This window comes from Scyliorhinus canicula, chromosome 8 (assembly GCF_902713615.1).
Source record: "Scyliorhinus canicula chromosome 8, sScyCan1.1, whole genome shotgun sequence".
In the NCBI taxonomy this organism is placed as follows: domain Eukaryota; kingdom Metazoa; phylum Chordata; class Chondrichthyes; order Carcharhiniformes; family Scyliorhinidae; genus Scyliorhinus; species Scyliorhinus canicula.
Window position 1 is genome coordinate 189,801,845 of NC_052153.1, and position 19,687 is coordinate 189,821,531.

The following is a 19,687-nucleotide window of genomic DNA, read 5'->3' on the forward strand; positions in this document are numbered from 1 at the left end:
GAAGTTAACCTACACTCCCTTATTCTACCCTAATCCAAGTACCTATCCAATAGCCGTTTGAAGGTCCATAAATTTTCCGACTCAACTACTACCACAGGCAGTGCATTCCATGCCCCCACTACTCTCTGGGTAAAGAACCTACCTCTGACATCCCCTCTATATCTTCCACCATTTATCTTAAATTTATGTCCCCTTGTAATGGTGTGTTCCACCCGGGGAAAAAGTCTCTGACTATCTACTCTATCTATTCCCCTGATCATCTTATAAACCTCTATCAAGTCGCCCCTCATCCTTCTCCGTTCCAATGAGAAAAGGCCCAGCACCCTCAATCTTTCCTCGTATGACCTACTCTCCATTCCAGGCAACATCCTGGTAAATCTCCTCTGCACCTTTTCCAAAGCTTCCACATCCTTCCTAAAATGAGGTGACCAGAACTGCACACAGTACTCCAAATGTGGCCTGACCAAGGTTTTGTACAGCTGCATCATCACCTCACGGCTCTTAAATTCAATCCCTCTGCTAATGAACGCTAGCACACCATAGGCCTTCTTCACAGCTCTATCCACTTGAGTGGCAACTTTCAAAGAACAATGAACATAGACCCCAAGATCTCTCTGCTCCTCCACATTGCCAAGAACCCTACCATTAACCCTGTATTCCGCATTCAGATTTGTCCTTCCAAAATGGACAACCTCACACTTGTCAGGGTTAAACTCCATCTGCCACTTCTCAGCCCAGCTCTGCATTCTATCTATGTCTCTTTGAAGCCGACAACAGCCCTCCTCACTATCCACAACTCCACCAATCTTCGTATCATCTGCAAATTTACTGACCCACCCTTCAACTCCCTCATCCAAGTCGTTAATGAAAATCACAAACAGTAATCCCCTTGGTCTTAGAGTCCAGCCCTGAATGAAATGCCTGGCCGACCCACCCCTTCCTCAATCTGGTCTGGTCTATAACCTTGTAACATAGCCACGACCGCCTTCAATCCCCTCAGATGCACGAACACGCGAGCCCTCTTAACCGGCCCATTTAGCCCTCTGAGGTTCCAAGTAATCAGCCTAGTCGGGGGGCTTCCCGCCCCCTCCTGCCGATTATTCATCACCCTTCTTAGGCCAGCTGCCAGCTCGCGTCCCTCATCTCCTGAGGCTCGCTCTCGGGCATCCGCTGTTCCTCGACCTCCCCTTTGTCCCCTAGCAACATTTCTCCCCTGTCAGCAGAGCAGCTCCCCCACCCCTCCCTCCCCTCTAGTAACAGCACCAGAAACCCAACCGCTCATATCAAACTTACCATCTGCTCACCTTGTGAGCTATCTAACCTGGCGCGCCTGGTAGCTCCCGCCCATGATACCAGATATTCTATCCCCCACAGTGCTCCCCCCCCCCCCCCCCCCCCCCCCCCCCCCGGGGCTTGGACATGCATATTACATACATATTCAAAGCTTCACAGTCCCCAGTAAACAAACAGCAGAAAGAATCCCTCCACCCCACTTCCAATGGAACAGAGTTAACTTTATATTTCTGAGCAGCTGCTCAAACATCTTATCACAACAAAAACCAAAGAAAACAAGAAATGGCAAAAGCAACCAAAGGAAAAAAAAGAACAAGAAACAAAAACAACCCTTTGTTACAAAGAGCACGGCATATTCAAAACAACACACAAGTGATTTTGACCAAATCACCACCGCAAAGCCCTCCCCTATGGTTCAGTGACCTTAATCCCCTGTTAATTTCCTTTTGTCCTTGGTAAAGTTCATCACTTTGTCCTGTGATTCCTGGCCCTCAAGCGTGACACAAAGACACACTGGATACAACATCCCGACATTCTCCCCCTTCTTGAAGTGGGCCGATTTTACCCTATTAAATCCAGCTCGCCTTCTGGCCAGTTCCACGCCCAGGTCCTGTTAGATGCGCAACTCACAGTTCTCCCATTTACAGCTCCGTACCTGCTTGGCCCACCGCAAAATCTGTTGTCCAGTAATTGGTGCATTCGCACCACCATCACCCTCGATGGTTCATTCGCTTGCGGCTTCCTTGCAAGAGCTCTGTGGTCTGTCCGCTTCCAAAGATTGCGGAAATGCCCCATCTCCCATCAACTTTTCCAGCATACTTGCCACATATGCCCTCACATCCGATCCCTTACTGCCCTCAGGGAGGCCTACGATCCTCAGGTTCTGTCTCCTGGACCTCTTCTCCAAGTCCTCCAGCTTCTCCTGCAACCTTTTCTGGTGGTCCTTCATCAGCCCCACCTCGGCCTACAAAGCGGTAGATAGTCCTTGTGTTCGGACACCTTTTCCTCCACCTTCTAATCGCCCGTCTGTGGGTTTCTAGACCCTGTTCCACCCGATCAATCGATGCCTTAATCGAGTCCAGCGTATCCTTCTTTAGCTTGGCTAAGCTCTCCTCAAAGAACTTCACCAGCTGTACCGTCGACCACTGTGCCACCACCCCATGCTTTCCTGCGTTGCCAGCTCATCTCGCCTCTTCCTTTCTTGACTATGTCGTCTCCTTACACAACCACTTCTAGTCTGATGCTCCATACACAGGTGGGGGATTTCTCCTCACTGTCTCACTCTCCACTGATTTATTCAGTAAAATTCTGAATAAACCGGGAGAAATAGTCCAAAAGGTTCGTCACAAGCGGGAGCTACCAAATGTGTGACCTTCTACTCCATGGCCGCCACCGGAAGTCTCAGAGAATAAAATTTTAAAAGCAGAGTTTGAATGCACATTGACATTCGCAAAAAGGCCGATGATTTGAATACACAAACTGAAGCAAACTTGGTAAGCTTTAATTGCCATTACGGAGATATGGCTATAGGGTGACCTAGATTGGAAGTTCAATATCCAAGGATACTCAGCATTTAGAAAGGATAGAAAAAACGGAAAAGGAGGCGAAGTAATAAGAGACGAGGTCAGTGCATTGGGAAGTGAGGATCTTAGATCGTGGGATCAAGATGTAGGACCAGTTGGGGAAGAGCTAAGAAACAGTAAGAAGCAGGCAGAGATTGATGGAAGTTGTATATAAGCCACCAAACTGTAACGATAATGTTCGGCGTTGTATAAATGAGGAAATTAGAGATGCATTTAACATGGGTAATACAGTAATAATGGTGATTTCAATTTACGCACATGCTGGGTTAACCAAATCAGCATTAATGCTGTGGAGGAGAAATTCTTGGAATGTGTATGAGATGGTGTGCTGTACTGTTCTATGTTCTATGTTCTATGGGTTTCTGGAACAGTACACTGAGGATCCAATTGGGGATTGGGCTATTTTGGATTTAGTTTTGTGTAATGAGAACGGGTGAATTAATAACCTTGCTGTAAAGCATCCTGATGACCATATGGGAACCAGAGCTACGGATCAGAGGATAGGGTAGCTGTTGAACAGGCAGAAATAGTATGCAGCGAGTCTGTGAGGAAGGATAGACAGTTGATAGGGCAAAGTTGCACTCAGTGGAATAGGTTAAAGTGTGTCTGTTTCAATGCAAGGAGTGTCAGGAATAAGGGAGATGAACTTAGAGCATGGATCAGTACTTGGAACTACGATGTTATGGCGATTGCGGAGACATGGATTTCACAGGGACAGGAATGGTTGTTAGATGTTCCGGGGTTTAGATGTTTTAAGAAGAATAGGGAGGGAGATAAAAGAGGAGGGGGAGTGGCACTGTTAATTAGGGAGTGCAAAGGGCAGCACGGTGGCCTAGTGGTTAGCACAACCGCCTCACGGCGCTGAGGTCCCAGGTTCGATCCCGGCTCTGGGTCACTGTCCGTGTGGAGTTTGCACATTCTCCCCGTGTCTACGTGGGTTTCGCCCCCACAACCCAAAAATGTGCAGAGTAGGTGGATTGGCCACGCTAAATTGCCCCTTAATTGGAAAAAATAATTGGCTAATCTAAATTTTTTTTTTTAATTAAAAAAAATTAGGGAGTGCATCACAGCTGCAGAAAAGGAGGTAGTCCATAAGACATAGGAGCAGAATTAGGCCATCGAGTGTGCTCCGCCATTTTATCATGGCTGATATTTTCTCATCCCGGAGAATTAGTAGTCGAGGAGGATTTTGTCAGGTGTGTACAGGAAGGATTCCTGACTCAATATGTAGATAGGCCGATTAGGGAGGAGGCCATGTTGGATTTGGTGCTTGACAACGAACCAGGCCAGGTGCCTGATATCTCGGTGGGAGAACATTTTGGTGACAGTGATCACAACTCCTTGACCTTTACCATAGACATAGAGAGGGATAGGAACAGACAGTATGGAAAACGAACCAGGCCAGATGTCAGATGTCCCAGTGGGAGAGCATTTCGGTGACAGTGACCACAAATCCTTGACCTTTACCATAGACATAGAGAGGGATAGGAACAGGCAGTATGGGAAGGTAATTAATTGGGGGAGGGGAAATTATACTGCTATTAGACAGGAGTTGAGGAGCATAAATTGGGAACAGTTGTTCTCGGGGAAATGCACAACAGTAATGTGGGAGTTGTTTAAGGAGCACTTGCTGCGAGTGCTGGATAGTTTTGTCTCACTGAGACAAGGAAGGAATGGTGAGGTGAAGGAGCCTTGGGTGACAAGAGAAGTGGAGCTTCTAGTCAAGAGGAAGAAGGAAGCTTACGTAAGGTTGAGGAAGCAAGGATCTGGCATGGCTCTAGAGGGTTACAAGGTAGCCAGGAAGGAACTCAAAAATGGACTTGGGGAGCTAGAAGGGATGCATGAAAAAGTCCTGGCGGGAAGGATTAGGAAAAACCCCAAGGCGTTCTACAGTTATGTGAGAAATAACAGAATGATCAGAGTGAGAGTAGGGCCGATCAGGGATAGTGGAGGGAACTTGTGCCTAGAGTCTACTTGTGCAGTAGGTAGGGGAGGCCCTAAATGAATATTTTGCTTCAGTATTCACTAGAGAGAGGGACCTTGTTGTTAGTGAGAACACTGTGAACCAGGTTAATAGGCCCGAACAGGTTGATATTAAGAAAGAAGATGTGCTGGAAATTTTGAAAATCCCCTGGGCCTGATGGGATATACCCAAGGTTACTATGGGAAGCGAGGGAGGAGATTGCTGCGCCGTTGGCAATGATCTTTGCGTCTCCACTCTCCACTGGAGTAGTACCGGATGGTTGGAGGGAGGCGAATGCTGTTCCCTGTTCAAGAAAGGGAATACGGAAATCCCTGGGAATTACAGACCATTCAGTCTTACGCCTGGGGTGAGGAAAATATTGAAAAGGATTCTCAGAGATGGGATTTATGATTATTTAGAAAAACATAGTTTGATTAAGGATGGTCAGCATGGCTTTGTGAGGGGAAGGTCATGCCTCACAAACCTCATTGAATTCTTTGAGGATGTGACGAGGCACATTGATGAAGGTCGGGCAGTGGATGTGGTGTACATGGATTTCAGTAAGGCATTTGATAAGGTTCCCCATGGTTGATTCATTCAGAAAGTTAGGGGGCATAGTTTACAGGGAAATTGGCTGTCTGGATACAGAATTGGCTGGCCGAAAGAAGACAGTGAGTGGTAGTGGATGGAAAGTATTCTGCCTGGAGGTCAGTGATCAGTGGAGTCCCGCACGGATCTGTTCTGGGACCTCTGCTCTTTGTGTTTTTTATAAATGACTTGGATGAGGAAGTGGAAGAGTGGGTTAGTAAGTTTTCCGATGACTCGAAGGTTGGTGGAGTTGTAGATCGTGTCGAGGGCTGTTGCAGGTTACAAGAGGACATTGACAGGATGCAGAGCTGGGCTGAGAAGTGGCAGATGGAGTTCGACCAAGATAACCCAGGTCACTTGAAGGAGCAAAACTTACAGGATATGGGAAAACAGTGGGAGAGTGGGACTAACTGGAAAGAGATGCCACAGACTTGACGAGTCAAATGGCTTCCTTCTATGTTGTGTTATTCTACCATTCTAAAATCTCATTACTATTTATGGGACCTCATGAACAAACTAGCTGCTAAACTAGACTTGAATAAAGTAGGTCATTGCCGGTGAAACATTTTGAATTGCCCTGAGGATGTGGAATGCCCTATATGGACGATAGAATACCTACAGTGCAGAGAGAGGCCATTTGGCCCATTGAGTCTGCATTGACCCTCTGAAAGAACACCCTAACCAGGCCACACGCCCCTGTAATCTAACCTGTACATCCTTGACACCAAGGGGCAATTTAACATGGCCAATTCACTTAACATGTTCATCTCTGGACTGTGGGTGGAAACCCACGCAGACATGGGGAGAAAGAGCAAACTCCACACAGTCACCCAAGGCCAGAATTGAACTCGGGTCCCTGGCACTGTGAGGCAGCAGTGTTAACCACTGTGCCACTGTGCCCATGAACGTGCAAGTTTTCTCCAGTTGAGAAAAGAATAAGCTTTAATCAAGAAGGAGGGGAAAGGAAATAAATTGTATTTAATTCGGAGCAGCCTAATTCACAAGAGCACATTTGCAGTTTTTGCCTGACCTTCAACATTCACAGCACTTGTAATAATCTATCAGCAAATAAAATTTACAGTGCACGCTTTTGGTGATGTTCCAAAAAGAATCTATTTTTAATTTAAAATAAAGGTTATCTTGGCCCCTCATGTTCAAGGAATCATCAATCGACATATTTTTAAAGGGGCCTCAGCACTTCTCAGATTGAGAAATCATAATCAAATATATAGAAAAAAATGTGCCCATCAGTCACTGAACAATTTTCTCTTTTTCTTTACCATCCCTCTTCTCCCCTCCCTACTGCACTCCTTGCATGGGTACAGTTTCATCAGCACCAGTCTCTTGCTCAGTGCCCTGGCACTGTGGTTAGCACTGCTGCGCCACAGCACCAGAGACCGTGTTCAATTCCATCCTTGGATGACTGTCGGTGTGGAGTTTGTTCTCCCCGTGTCTGCCTGGTTTTCCGTCGGGTGCTCCAGTTTCCTCCCACAGTCCAAAGATGTGTGGGTTAGGTGGATGGCCATGATAAATTGTCCCTTCATGTCCATGGATGTGCAGTTAGGTTATGGGGTTACGGGGATAGGGTGGAGTAGATGGTGGAGTGGACATGAGTAGGGTGCTCTTTCATCGGTGCAAACTCAATGGGCTCCTTCTGCACGGCAGGGATTCTAAGTATTGAAAGTACACTAGCGGGGGAGATCTGAATTTGATTTGGGGAAGACTGGGGAGTCGACTCGGGGCAACCTGGTTGGGGGGAAGAGGATGGGGACTGTGTGAAAAGCACCATTCCTGAGGTTGTCTTCTGCCGTGGGATCACAGGATTCTTGGAAGGGCCTCACAGAGGGAATGGAAGCCTGGGGCAGTGTGATGAGTGGGTGGGCAGTCATTGCGGAATTATGATTCTACTAAAATCTGTGGGTGTGGGGCCTCTGGAGGCAGGGTGTTGACAAGGGCAAGGCTAATGGAAAAACATGTCAGTGCTCAGTAACCCATTCAGCTGTAACTCAATTGACATACCTGACTATGCACGTAATTATACCAACTCAAGCACCACTTATGAGTGTGAGTGCCAATGATTGCTGCTCAGCGTTTAACCTTTGGGGCACAGACCTCCAAAATCACCAACTGCCATAACGCGCAAGTACCATTGGCCGACTGAGAAAGCAAATACATAAGTGGCCAGAGTTAGAAAGATGCTGCTACAGAGGAGAAGGCAGGCAGGGGGTTTGGGGTTTCCGAACCTGATGTATTATTACTGGGCGGCGAATGTGGAGAGGTTGCGGAGCTGGATCAGAGAGGTTTATTCCCAGTGGGTCAGAATGGAGGAGAGTCTGTGCAGGGGGTCGGGACTGAAAGCACTAGCAACAGTGCCGCTCCCGATGGCCCCAGGGAAGTACTCAGGGAGTCCGGTAATAATAGCTTCATTGAGAATCTGGAGGCAGTTTCACCAACTTTCGGTTGGGTGCAGGTTCAAGGGAAATATCGATTCCGGGGAACCACAGATTTCAGCCAGGGAAGTGGGATGGAAATTTTCGGCAATGGGAGGAGAAGGGGATTAAGACAGTAAAAGATTTGTTTCTTACGGGTCGGTTTGCAGGATCGAAGGAGCTGGAAGCGAAGTATGGGCTGGAGCAGGGGGAAATGTTTAGATACATGCAGGTTCTAGATTTTGCCAGAAAGGAGGTACAGAGCTTCCCGGCGGAGCCGGTCTCCACATTGCTGGAGGAGGTGCTGACGACAGGGGGACTGGAGAAGGGGGTACTGTCAGCTTTTTACAGAGCTATTTTGGAAGAGGAGAAGGCACCACTGGAAGAGATCAAAACAAAGTTAGGGAAGAGTTGGGAGACAGAATGGAGGAGGGGTTCTGGTGTGAGGTGCTCCAGAGAGTGAACGCCTCCACCACGTGCGTGGGGTTGGATCTGATACAGCTGAAGGTGGTGTACAGAGCACACCTCACAAGGGCGAGGATGAGCCGATTCTTTGAAGGGGTAGATTTTGTGAACGTTGCGGGGGGCCCCCCGCAATTCATATGTTTTGGTCCTGTCCAAAGCTGGAGGATTACTGGAAGGACGTTTTTAGGGTAATTTCTAAAGTGGTGCACGTGAAACTGGACCCGAGCCCTCGGGAAGCCATATTCGGGGTGTTGGACCAGCCAGGGTTGGAAAGGGGTGCGGAGGCAGATGTTGTAGCCTTCGCCTTGTTGATCGCCCGAAGGCGTATCCTGATAGGTTGGAGAGCAACCTCTCCACCCTGTGCCCTGGCATGGCGGGGGGACCTGTTGGAATTCTTGACTCTTGAGAAGGTTAAGTCTGAACTGAGGGGAAGGATGAAGGGGTTCTACAAGTCATGGGGATTATTCATTATGCACTTTCAAGAACTGGATGACATCGAACATTCAATGGGGGTGGGGGGGGGGGGGGGGGGGTGGGAGGGTTGGGGGGAAGGGGACTGTGTATGTTAATGGTGACTATGGGTGATTCCTGATTCCTTTTTGTCATTTGTTTATGTTAATATGCGGGCCAATGTCTGGGGTTTGATGGGATTGTTGTTATTCATATGAGGATTGACATTATATTCGTTACTGATTATTGTTTATTGATGATGGGTGCAAATTTTGGAGAAAATGTGAAAAAGGAGGAGAATAAAAATATTTTTTTTTAAAAAGAGAAAGCGAATACGTTCCCTTAGACAGTTGGCAAGTGCATTTTGCCAGAGTAGAGCACTCCTAACCTTAGCTGTGTGCTGAGGTGAATGAAGCATGCGAATGAAGGACTGAGCATCAATGTGGTGGCCAGGACGTGAGTCGGCAGTCTTTGAGGGACAGCTTCAGATGATGAATGGGCAAAGAGTGGCCCTCTTGAAGGAGGCTTGACAAGTTCCTGCAATGCATCTTGTATGTGACACTGACACACACTGTTGCCACTGTGCGTTGGTGATGAAGGGATGTTTAAAGGTGGTGTATGGTGTGCCAGTCAAGCGGGACTCTTTCTCCTGAATGGTGTTGAGCTTCTTGAGTGTTGTTGGGGCTGTCATCATCCAGGCAATTGGAGAGTATTCCTTGACACATCTGACTTCTTCTTTGTAGATGGTGGACAGCTTTGGCGAGCCAGGAGGTGTGTTCCAGCCTCTGACCTGCTCTTCTATTTATATGCTTGACCCAGTTTAGTTTCTAGTCAATGGTAACCTCCAGGATATTGATGGGGGGAGATTCAGCGTTGGCACTGCCATAGATATAAAGAGGAGATTATAAGATTCTCTCTTGTTAGAAATGATCCTTGTGTGGCACGAAAGTTACTTGCTACTTATCAGCACAACCGTGAATATTGTCCAGGTCTTGCTGCATGTGGACATGGACTGCTGCAGTACCTGTGAGTTTTAAATGGTGTTCAACATTGTGCAGTCATTAACGAACATACTTGCTTTTGAACTTATTATGGATGGAAGGTTATTGATGAAGCAACTGAAAATGGTTGGGCCTAGGACACTACCCTGAGGAACTTTTGCAGTGATGTTCTGTGACTGAGATAATTGACCTCCAATAATCACAAGCAATGCCCTTTGTGCCAGGTATAACACTAACCAGTGGAGAGTCTTCCCCCTGAGTCCCATTGATTCCAGTTTTGCGAGGGTTCCATGATATCACACTCAAATGCTTCCTGGCGTCAAGGGACACCTCGTCATCTTTCAGCAGTGGGTAAGATACTGGAACAAAGCCACAACTTTTTAAGTTTTAAGGTGATGCGGAGAGATTGATTTGTTCCAGGAGTGATGTCATAAGAAATAGGGCTTGGTTATTTTATTTATTTATTTTTAAAATATTTTTATTCTCCATTTTCACATTTTCCTTCAAAATTTACACCCCCCCCTCCCAACAAGCAGTAAACGGTAACAAATACAAAGTCAATACCCTTAACATCAACAATGATCCCATCCTCCCACCACACCAACCAACGGCCCACCTGTCAATATATGCATCAAATAAAATGAACCCTCCCACGGTGGAAAAAAAAGGAGAAAAAGAAAAAGGAGTCTGGAATCGCCCATGGTCACCATTAACCTATAGAGTCTCCCGTCCCCCCTCCGACACTCAATGCCATCCAACCTCCGAAAGAGTACCATAAATGACACCCAAGAATTGTAAACCCCCCCGCCCCCTCTCCAACTCCTCCCCTCCACTTCCTCTTGTAAAACTCCTCCCCCAACCTCGGTCCCTTCCCCCCAACTTTCCACCCCGGCTAGACCACACAGACCCTGTTCTGCCAGGCTCCGATGGCCGCAGCCCCTCCCCTCCCTCACCCCCGTTCACTGGCTGGCTTAAACCAGCCAGCGTGGAGACCCCCGCCCGGGTCTCTTTCCCCCTTGCCCGGCCCCAGGAAAACCCAGAAGTCCCCTTTAACACACAAACCCTGCATACACACCCACACCCCAAAGAACCCTCATTACAACTGAAAGTCCCAATTCTTTCCTTGTCCAAATGTATACAACGTTAGCTCCTGTAGCCCATACACCAGCACGCAATGAAACAAAAAAGAAAAAATACAGTCATGAGGCTACATCGGTACATGACCATTTCTCAATTCCGCCACAGCCCTTCTGCCTTTGCAAACGCCTCCACTGATTCTGCCGTCCCAAAATAAAAGTCCTTGAACTTGTAGGTCACCCTCCGCTTCGCTGGATATACAATGCTGCACTGGACCTTGCTAATGTACAGTGCCCTCTTCACCCGGTTGAAGGCAGCCCGCCTCCTCGCCAGCCCCACCGTAAAGTCCTGGTATATGCGTATACCAGCTCCAGCCCACTGCACCACCCGCTTCTGCTCAGCCCAGCACAGGACCTTCTCCTTTACACTGTACCTACGGGAGCACAGTCACTAATCTTGGCGGCTCACTGGCCTTTGGCACAGGCCTCTACGATCGATGAGCCCGATCCAATTCATATCGGGAGGGATATTCCCCCTCCCCCAATAGTTTTGCCAACACCGTGGCAAAATACCCAGTCGGCCTCGGTCCTTCAAATCCTTCGGGCAGCCCCACAATCCTCAAATTCTGTCGCCTGGATCTGTTTTTCAGGTCTTCCATTTTGCCTCGCATATCCTTGTTGATCTCTATCACCTTCCGCATATCCTTCCCCATTGAGGTAAGTTGATCACTGTGCTGCGATAATGCCTCTTCCACTTCCTTCAGCGCCTCGCCTTGCTCCCGCACCTCCGCCACTGCGCTCGCCACCGCCGCCCTCACCGGGGTAATCGCCTCCTCCACCAGCACTTTCAAAACTGTCCCCATCTCCTTCCTCATTGCCTCCATGTGTTTTGTGAACTGCCTTTTGAATTCCACGGCCATCACCTTAGTTATTTCTTCAGCTATAAAAAATGCGGCCTCCCCTGGTGTTCCAGCCTCCATTTTCTTTACCGACCCCGCGGTGACCTTTCCACTCCCTGATGGACTTATAGCTGATTTTTTTCACGGCCATTTTTTTTACTGATCCTCGACATTTCCCTTCCCTGTGCTTTCTCCCGACTTTTACTGCCTTCGCTGCCCCTAGGACCAAGCGTTAACCCCCGACAATGCCGTTCCCAAATGGGAGCCCTCCAACACCCGGCTGCCTCCCGCCCGCCGTCACCGAAGTCCAAGGCTTGGTTATTTTGTTAACAAACTTTTTATTAAAACAAAAGAAAAATTAAATTGAAACTTTTAAACTTCAACCTTAACAATAATAGGGAATATGTAGTTTCTTAACTTTAACACACAAATTCCCATTAAACACCACTTTAAATGAACATTCAGCTCTCATTCCACTTACACAGCAAGGTAAAGGCAAATGGCTTTACGAAGCAATTTTTCTCCTGTTAGGATAATTCTTTCAGAACCCTTTTCCAAAGCCTGCCTCAGTGGCAACTTTCATGACCTCTGTCGGTCGCTTTCCAAAGCCTTTTACCTGTACATGTTCAAAACAGGGGGCTGGATTCTCCATCAGCGGGATCCTCCATTTCGCCGAAAGCACACTCACGCCTGCGGATTTCCCGACGGCGTGGGGGTGCCCACAATGGGAAACCTCATTGGCTGGCTGCTGGGACAGAGGATCCCGCTGCCTGTGGGGGCGCACAGCACCAGAAAATGGGTGTGGTGGGACGGAGAAACCGGCCCAGGATTCTTTCTCTCTCTCAGCTCTCCCCAGCCCCTCAAACAAAGGTTCCCTCCTGGGGTTTCCAGACTTGAACCCATCATTCTTATCTTGGTGTTTAAGTGCCCACTCCTGTTTAGACAAAAGAACAGAGCCATGTTATTGATATGCAACTAACCGCCGTTGACGGACAATGAGGCCATTAGACTTTGTAATGGGCTAATAGCTGGAGCAATGTAACTCATGCCAGGTGTGGGCATATCCCTCTGACTCCATGCAAGCAGATTTTTTTCCTCAGTCTGTTTAAGTCCTAAATTATCCGCTACATCTTCGATCCCATATCTGGACCCAATTTCCTAATATCTCCCTTGCGTAACAGCAGTCACTCTCACTTCACCTCTGGGGTTTAGCTGTTTTGTCCATGTTTGGATCAAGGTTGTAATGAGGTCAGGTACTGAGTGGCCCTGGTGGAACCAAATTGAGTGAGCTGTAAAAATGCTGCTTGGTAGCATTGTCAATGGCACTTGCCAACACTTGCTGATGATTGAGAGTAGATTGATGGGGCCAATAATTGGCCTGATTGGATTTGTCCATTTCATAAGCAGGGTATACCTAGGCAATTTCCCATAATGAAAGGGCTTATTCTGTTGATTTCCTTATTTCTTATTTTGTTTACTTTGATGTTATCGTTTTACATAAGTACTAGGAGCAGGAGTAGGCCATCTGGCCCCTCGAGCCTGCTCCGCCATTCAATGAGATCATGGCTGATCTTTTGTGGACTCAGCTCCACTTTCAGGCCCGAACACAATAATCCTTAGAACATAGAACATAGAACAGTACAGCACAGAACAGGCCCTTCGGCCCTCAATGTTGTGCCGAGCCATGATCACCCTACTCAAACCCACGTATCCACCCTACACCTGTAACCCAACAACCCCCCCCCTTAACCTTACTTTTATTAGGACACTACGGGCAATTTAACATGGCCAATCCACCTAACCCGCACATCTTTGGACTGTGGGAGGAAACCGGAGCACCCGGAGGAAACCCACGCACACAGGGGGAGGACGTGCAGACTCCACACAGACAGTGACCCAGCCGGGAATCGAACCTGGGACCCTGGAGCTGTGAAGCATTTATGCTAACCACCATGCTACCCTGCTGCCCCTTAATCCCTTTATTCTTCAAAAAACTATCTATCTTTATCTTAAAAACATTTAATGAAGGATTTTGATTTGGTCCATGAATCAGTAGAACAGTAGAACAGTACAGCACAGAACAGGCCCTTCGGCCCTCAATGTTGTGCCGAGCCATGATCACCCTACTCAAACCCACGTATCCACCCTACACCTGTAACCCAACAACCCCCCCCCCCCTTAACCTTACTTTTATTAGGACACTACGGGCAATTTAGCATGGCCAATCCACCTAACCCGCACATCTTTGGACTGTGGGAGGAAACCGGAGCACCCGGAGGAAACCCACGCACACAGGGGGAGGAGGTGCAGACTCCACACAGACAGTGACCCAGCCGGGAATCGAACCTGGGACCCTGGAGCTGTGAAGCATTTATGCTAACCACCATGCTACCCTGCTGCCCATCATTAATGGAGACATACCTTTAAGTTGAGCAGGAGAAGTGAGGAACTCAAAAGTTGCAAAATAGTACACTGTGCTGCAAAGATTTAGATTTTGTACAGAAGAATTCAGATTTAAGACAACCAACAGATTGGAGGGATTTGCTTTGATTGGTTGGCTGGTGACCAATGGATTGGCCAAGGACTGTATTCTGCCCAGCAATAGACAGCAATTAGGTCCTGCCAGATCGGATGTTTTCAGAGAACCCAGCAGAAAGCTCCTGGATGCGGAGAGGAGAAATGTTGTGTGGCTCCCTCTCTTTCTCCCAAATGTTTCCTGTCTCCTGTCTCTGAGTCTTCAGAGAAGTCTTGAGACCCTGATGGGTCTGCAGTGAAAACAATTACAGACTGAAAGCAAATTCTTCCAACCGGAAGCCTGGACTGAAGAAAGATCTAACTGGAAGACATCCGTCTGAAACTGAGATTCTTATCCTTTTACTTTTAATATTATTTTTACACCCCTCTTTCTGGTCTGTGTTTGTCTGTCTTGTGTGTGTAGAGGTTGGAGCAGGTTAAAGTCGGGGGGGGGGGGAGGGGGGAGAGATAATATTTAACCAGTTTGCCTATTTAATTCTAGTTACTGTTAATAATAAGTTAATTCTGTTTAAATTTACAAACCTGGTGACTGTAGTTATTAGGCAGCCAAAGGCTTAAGGTTTTCTTTAAATTAAGAGTTCATTTTAACTGTGTTGCGACTCTGGGTCAAGTGGGGCTAGAATTGACCGCATAGAAGACCACGGTGCTATAACAACATTGTCCTGTATAGTTGGACTGGAACAGCTTGGTTAGGGGTGAAGTAGAGCATTTTTTACATCATCAAAGCATTCTTCATTTATTGGACTGATTGGCACCATTTATGATGTAATGGGATGGGCATTCATTTGACTCACATTTTTGCACAGCTGAGAAACCTTTTTCGAACGAAATGGAGAATCTATAATCTGCCTAGCAACAGCACGAAGCTGCATCTTAAAACGGCACCATGGCCAGAAGATCGGGATATCTGCGAGTCAAGACCCCGATAGTGGGGCAGATATATATATATTTTGATTAAAACTAAGACTTATAAAATGAAATGTTATAAAATGAAATGTAACACCAAAATGACCCAGGCAGGCAAAAGAAACCTAAGGATTAAATATATTGATTAGATTAGTTTTACACACAGACACAAATCCTATCAAACAGGAGGCTGACACACTAGATTCCCAGGTTAACCCAGGAACCACACTCAACACCTAATCAAGGTACAGCATAGAGATAATGGGACCCCATTGTAAGTCAAGGGAACACCTATTAAAACCAAGCAGATAACGAGACATTGAAGTCAGAGTCAGGAAGCCCGGGAAATCATGTATCTGTACTATTTATCTGTACTATTCAAATGTAAAACGGCAAAAGCCCGCCAAAACCTTGCAAATGCTTGTACTCTCTATAAATATTGAACCTCGTCTGCATATCGGGGAGATCACCGTGGTCAAGCCATTGTTAGGAGCTGGCTGCGTGGGTCTCCCTGAAGGACTTCAGTACTGTACAATACAGTAAAAACGCTTTGAACCTTGCCTTGAGACTCGACCTCTTGAATGCACTGGCACAAGGGATTTTTCCCTACAACAGGGGTGTGGCTAGTTCTGGAGCACAAGCTGGAATCTTGTCAGGACCCACAGCCTTTGTAGTATTCAGTGCCTTCAGCTGTTTCTTGAGATAATGTGGAGTGAATCAAATTGGCTGAAAACTTGCATCTGTGATCCTGAAGACCATAGGCCGAGATGCATCATCCACCCAGTACCTCTGGCTAACGATGGTTGCTAATGCTTCAGCCTGGGCTCCCCCATCATTGAAGATGGGGATATTTGTGGAGACTCCTCCTCCAGTTAGTCATTTAATTTTCCACCACCATTCACGACAGGAGTAGCAGGGCTCATCTGAAATATAGCACCTCCAACAGTGCAGGGCTCCCTGAGTGTAGCACCGCAGCATTTATGTTATTTTGCTTAACTCCCTGGAGTGATGCAAACCCCCACAACATTTTGACTCAGGGGTGAGGATGCTACCAGCTGAGCAGAAGAAAGGTTTCAATATATGTTTACATTTTCTACAGAAACTAATTAATTGAGTAAAATTTAGCATAAATTAAAAATTAATTCATTGGCAATGTATTTGCAAAGATAAAATTAAACAAAATTGCATATTTGAAACTGCAGACAATGACATCTCTATTAACACAGACTCAGAATTAGCATTTTAATTAAGGAAGACGACAATTTTCTCAACTGAGTGTGAACATAATATTTGTTTAAGGGTAGCTTGAAGCTCTGTAGTCTCCTTCTGAAATGCACTCATAGTTTGCTGTCGAATTCAGTTCACTGCGAGAATGTCTTCTCTCACCTGATATTTTTCAGCAATTTCGCTTATGAAGTGATCGGTGCTGTTATTTTGAGGATCGAACTGATCCAACAAGTGGACAACATCTGAAAGAAGCCGTGAGTAAGTTGACATGTTCAAACAGAAAGAACCTGTTGGGAAGAAAGGGTGAAGAAATGAATTTGTTTTACAGACTATGGCAGCATCCATCAGATTTATTAAAAAAACTTCTGCATAAGAAATCTTGTCACATATTTCAGGAACTTCACACGTAACAAATAGATTTGAAGTGACGATTGACCACGTAATCAGTCCTGACAGCATTTTTGTGTGCATCAAGATCCAAAGAGATTAATGGCCGGTTAATCTGGTTTTTGGCAATGTTAGTCGAGAAAGGAATTTTGGCCACACCTATTTAAAGATGAGTAAGGAAGTTCTCCCCAGGACTCTGGGAATTGTTTATCCCTCAACCAGCATCACAAAAAAGGATTATCTCTGCTCATTATGGGATCTTGCTGTGCAGATTGGTTGCCGTGTTTCCGACATTGCATACCTAGACTTCAAGAGTATTTAATTGATTGTTGGGATGCTCTGAGGTCTTGAAGGACGCCAGATAAATTGAAGTCTTTCTTTTCTTTCACACATTAGGGGATTCACTGCTTTTCTTGCTAAGTCACTGGAACAAGTGGTTTCATCTGAATAATAGAACCTTGGCTAAAAACGAAGCCTGTCAGTATCACATTGCAGTATCAGACTGAGATTACATATCGAATCCTGGAGTGGGGCTTGAACAAACAATTTTTTGACTCACAGGCAAAAGTAAACACCAACTCAGCTGGTACTTTGCTGCCAAGGTTTATCCACAAGCTAACACAGTGTGATCAGAAATCAATCCAGCCCAAAGAGACCATTTAGCATATTATACCTCTGCCAGCTCTTTGAAACAATTAGCCCCATTCCCAGCCCTTCCACCTGAGCCTTGCCAATTTTTGCTCTTAAAGTATTTCTCCAATTCCCTTTTGAAATCTTACATTGAATCTGTTTCTTCAAACTAGGGTATTTTCTCATCTGAAGGGGTTGAAGGCGGACGTGGCTATGCTCCAGGAGACCCACTTGAAGATGGCGGACCAGGTTCGTCTGAGGAAGGGGTGGGTGGGGCAGGTTTTTCACTCAGGATTGGACGCGAAGAACCGGGGGGTGGCGATTCTGGTGGGGAAGAGGGTGGCGTTCGAGGCGGCTGAGGTGGTGTCGGACAAGGAGGGCAGATATATTATGGTGAAGTATTATCGGATATTATGGGTATTATGGCTGCAGGGAGAGAAGGTGGTGCTGGTTAATGTATATGCCCCGAATTGGGATGATGCTGGTTTCGTGAGGAGCTTGTTGGGCCGCATTCCGGACCTGGAGGCATGGGGCCTGATCATGGGGGGAGACTTTAACACAGTGCTGGATCCCCCACTGGACCGGTCCAGTTCAAGGACGGGTAGGAGACCGGCGGCGGCCAGAGTGCTGAGGGGGTTTATGGACCAGATGGGAGGGTGGATCCCTGGAGGTTTGGGAGACCGAGAGCGCGGGAGTATTCCTTTTTCTCTCATGTCCATAGGGTTTATTCCTGAATAGATTTTTTTGTCCTGAGCAGGGGATTGATCCCGAGGGTGCAGGATGCCGAGTATTCGGCCATAGCGATTTCAGACCATGCTCCACACTGGGTTGATCTGGAGATGGGGGAGGCGCGGGACCAGCGCCCGCTCTGGCGCCTGGATGTGGGGATGCTGGCTGATGAGGAGGTGTGTAGGAGGGTCCGGAGAAGTATTGAGGGGTATCTTGATACCAATGACACGGGGGAGGTCCGGGTGGGGATGGTCTGGGAGGCTCTGAAAGCAGTGATCCGGGGGGAGCTGATCTCTATCCGGGCCCATAGGGAAAGGAGGGAGAGGAAGAGACTGGTGGGGGAGCTCCTGGATGTGGACAGGAGATACGCGGAGGCACCGGAGGAGGGGTTGCTGGGGGAACGGCGTAGTTTGCAGGCCAAATTTGACTTGTTGACCACCAGAAAGGCGGAGACACAGTGGAGGAGGGCGCAGGGCGCGGTATATGAGTATGGGGAGAAGGCGAGCAGGATGTTGGCGCATCAGCTCCATAGTCGAGATGCGGCTAGGGAAATTGGTGGAGTGACAGATGGGGGTGGGAATGTAGTGCAGAAGGGGACAGAAGTAAATGAGGTCTTTAGGGACTTCTACAAGGAACTGTACCGGTCGGAACCCCCGATGGGGAATGGGGGGATGGAGAGCTTCATGAACAGGCTATGTTTCCCAAGGGTTCAAGAGGAGCTGGTAGAGGGGCTGGGGGCGCCGATAGAGTTGGAGGAGCTAGTTAGGGGGATTGGACAAATGCAGTCAGGTAAGGCCCCGGGGCCAGACGGGTTCCCGGTGGAATTTTATAAAAAGTATGCGGATCTGGTGGGCCCCCTGTTGGTGCGAGCCTTCAATGAGGCATGGGAGGGGGGGGGGCTTTGCCCCCGATGATGTCGCGGGCACTGATCTCTCTGATCCTAAAGCGGGATAAGGACCCCTTGCAGTGTGGATCATACAGGCCTATCTCGCTCCTCAATGTTGACGCCAAGTTGCTGGCGAAGATCCTGGCCACCAGGATAGAGGATTGTGTGCCTGGGGTGATACACGAAGATCAGACAGGATTTGTCAAGGGACGGCAGCTCAACACGAATGTGCGGAGACTGCTAAATGTTATCATGATGCCGGCAGTGGAGGGGGAGGCGGAGATAGTGGTAGCGCTGGATGCAGAGAAAGCGTTTGATAGAGTTGAGTGGGGGTACCTGTGGGAGGTGTTGGAGCGGTTCGGATTTGGGGAGGGATTCATCAAATGGGTGAGGCTGCTCTACGCGGCTCCGATGGTGATTGTAGTTACAAATGGAAGGAGATCGGAGTACTTTAGGCTCTACCGTGGGACCAGGCAGGGGTGCCCCCTGTCCCCCTTGCTCTTTGCACTGGCGATTGAACCTCTGGCTATGGCGTTGAGGGAGTCAGGGAGATGGGGGGGTCTGGTGCGGGGTGGGGAGGAACATCGGGTATCGCTATATGTGGACGACCTGCTGTTGTATGTGGCGGACCCAGTAGGGG

At 47.7% G+C, this 19,687-nt stretch overlaps 1 protein-coding gene across 2 annotated transcripts in view; it reads right to left on the reverse strand.

Moving 5' to 3' along the window:
- cfap99 (cilia and flagella associated protein 99) overlaps positions 1-19,687 on the reverse strand; it is a 252,550-nt gene that overhangs the window by 182,578 nt on the left and 50,285 nt on the right. Inside the window, exon 2 of one of the 2 annotated variants that reach the window (XM_038805891.1) lies at positions 16,575-16,702. In XM_038805891.1, coding sequence (XP_038661819.1) covers positions 16,575-16,685 — 111 coding nt within the window. In that variant the 5' untranslated portion in view covers positions 16,686-16,702. Of the gene's footprint in view, positions 1-16,574; positions 16,703-19,687 lie in introns of those variants that run through there. The other variant, XM_038805892.1, reaches the window with a different exon arrangement.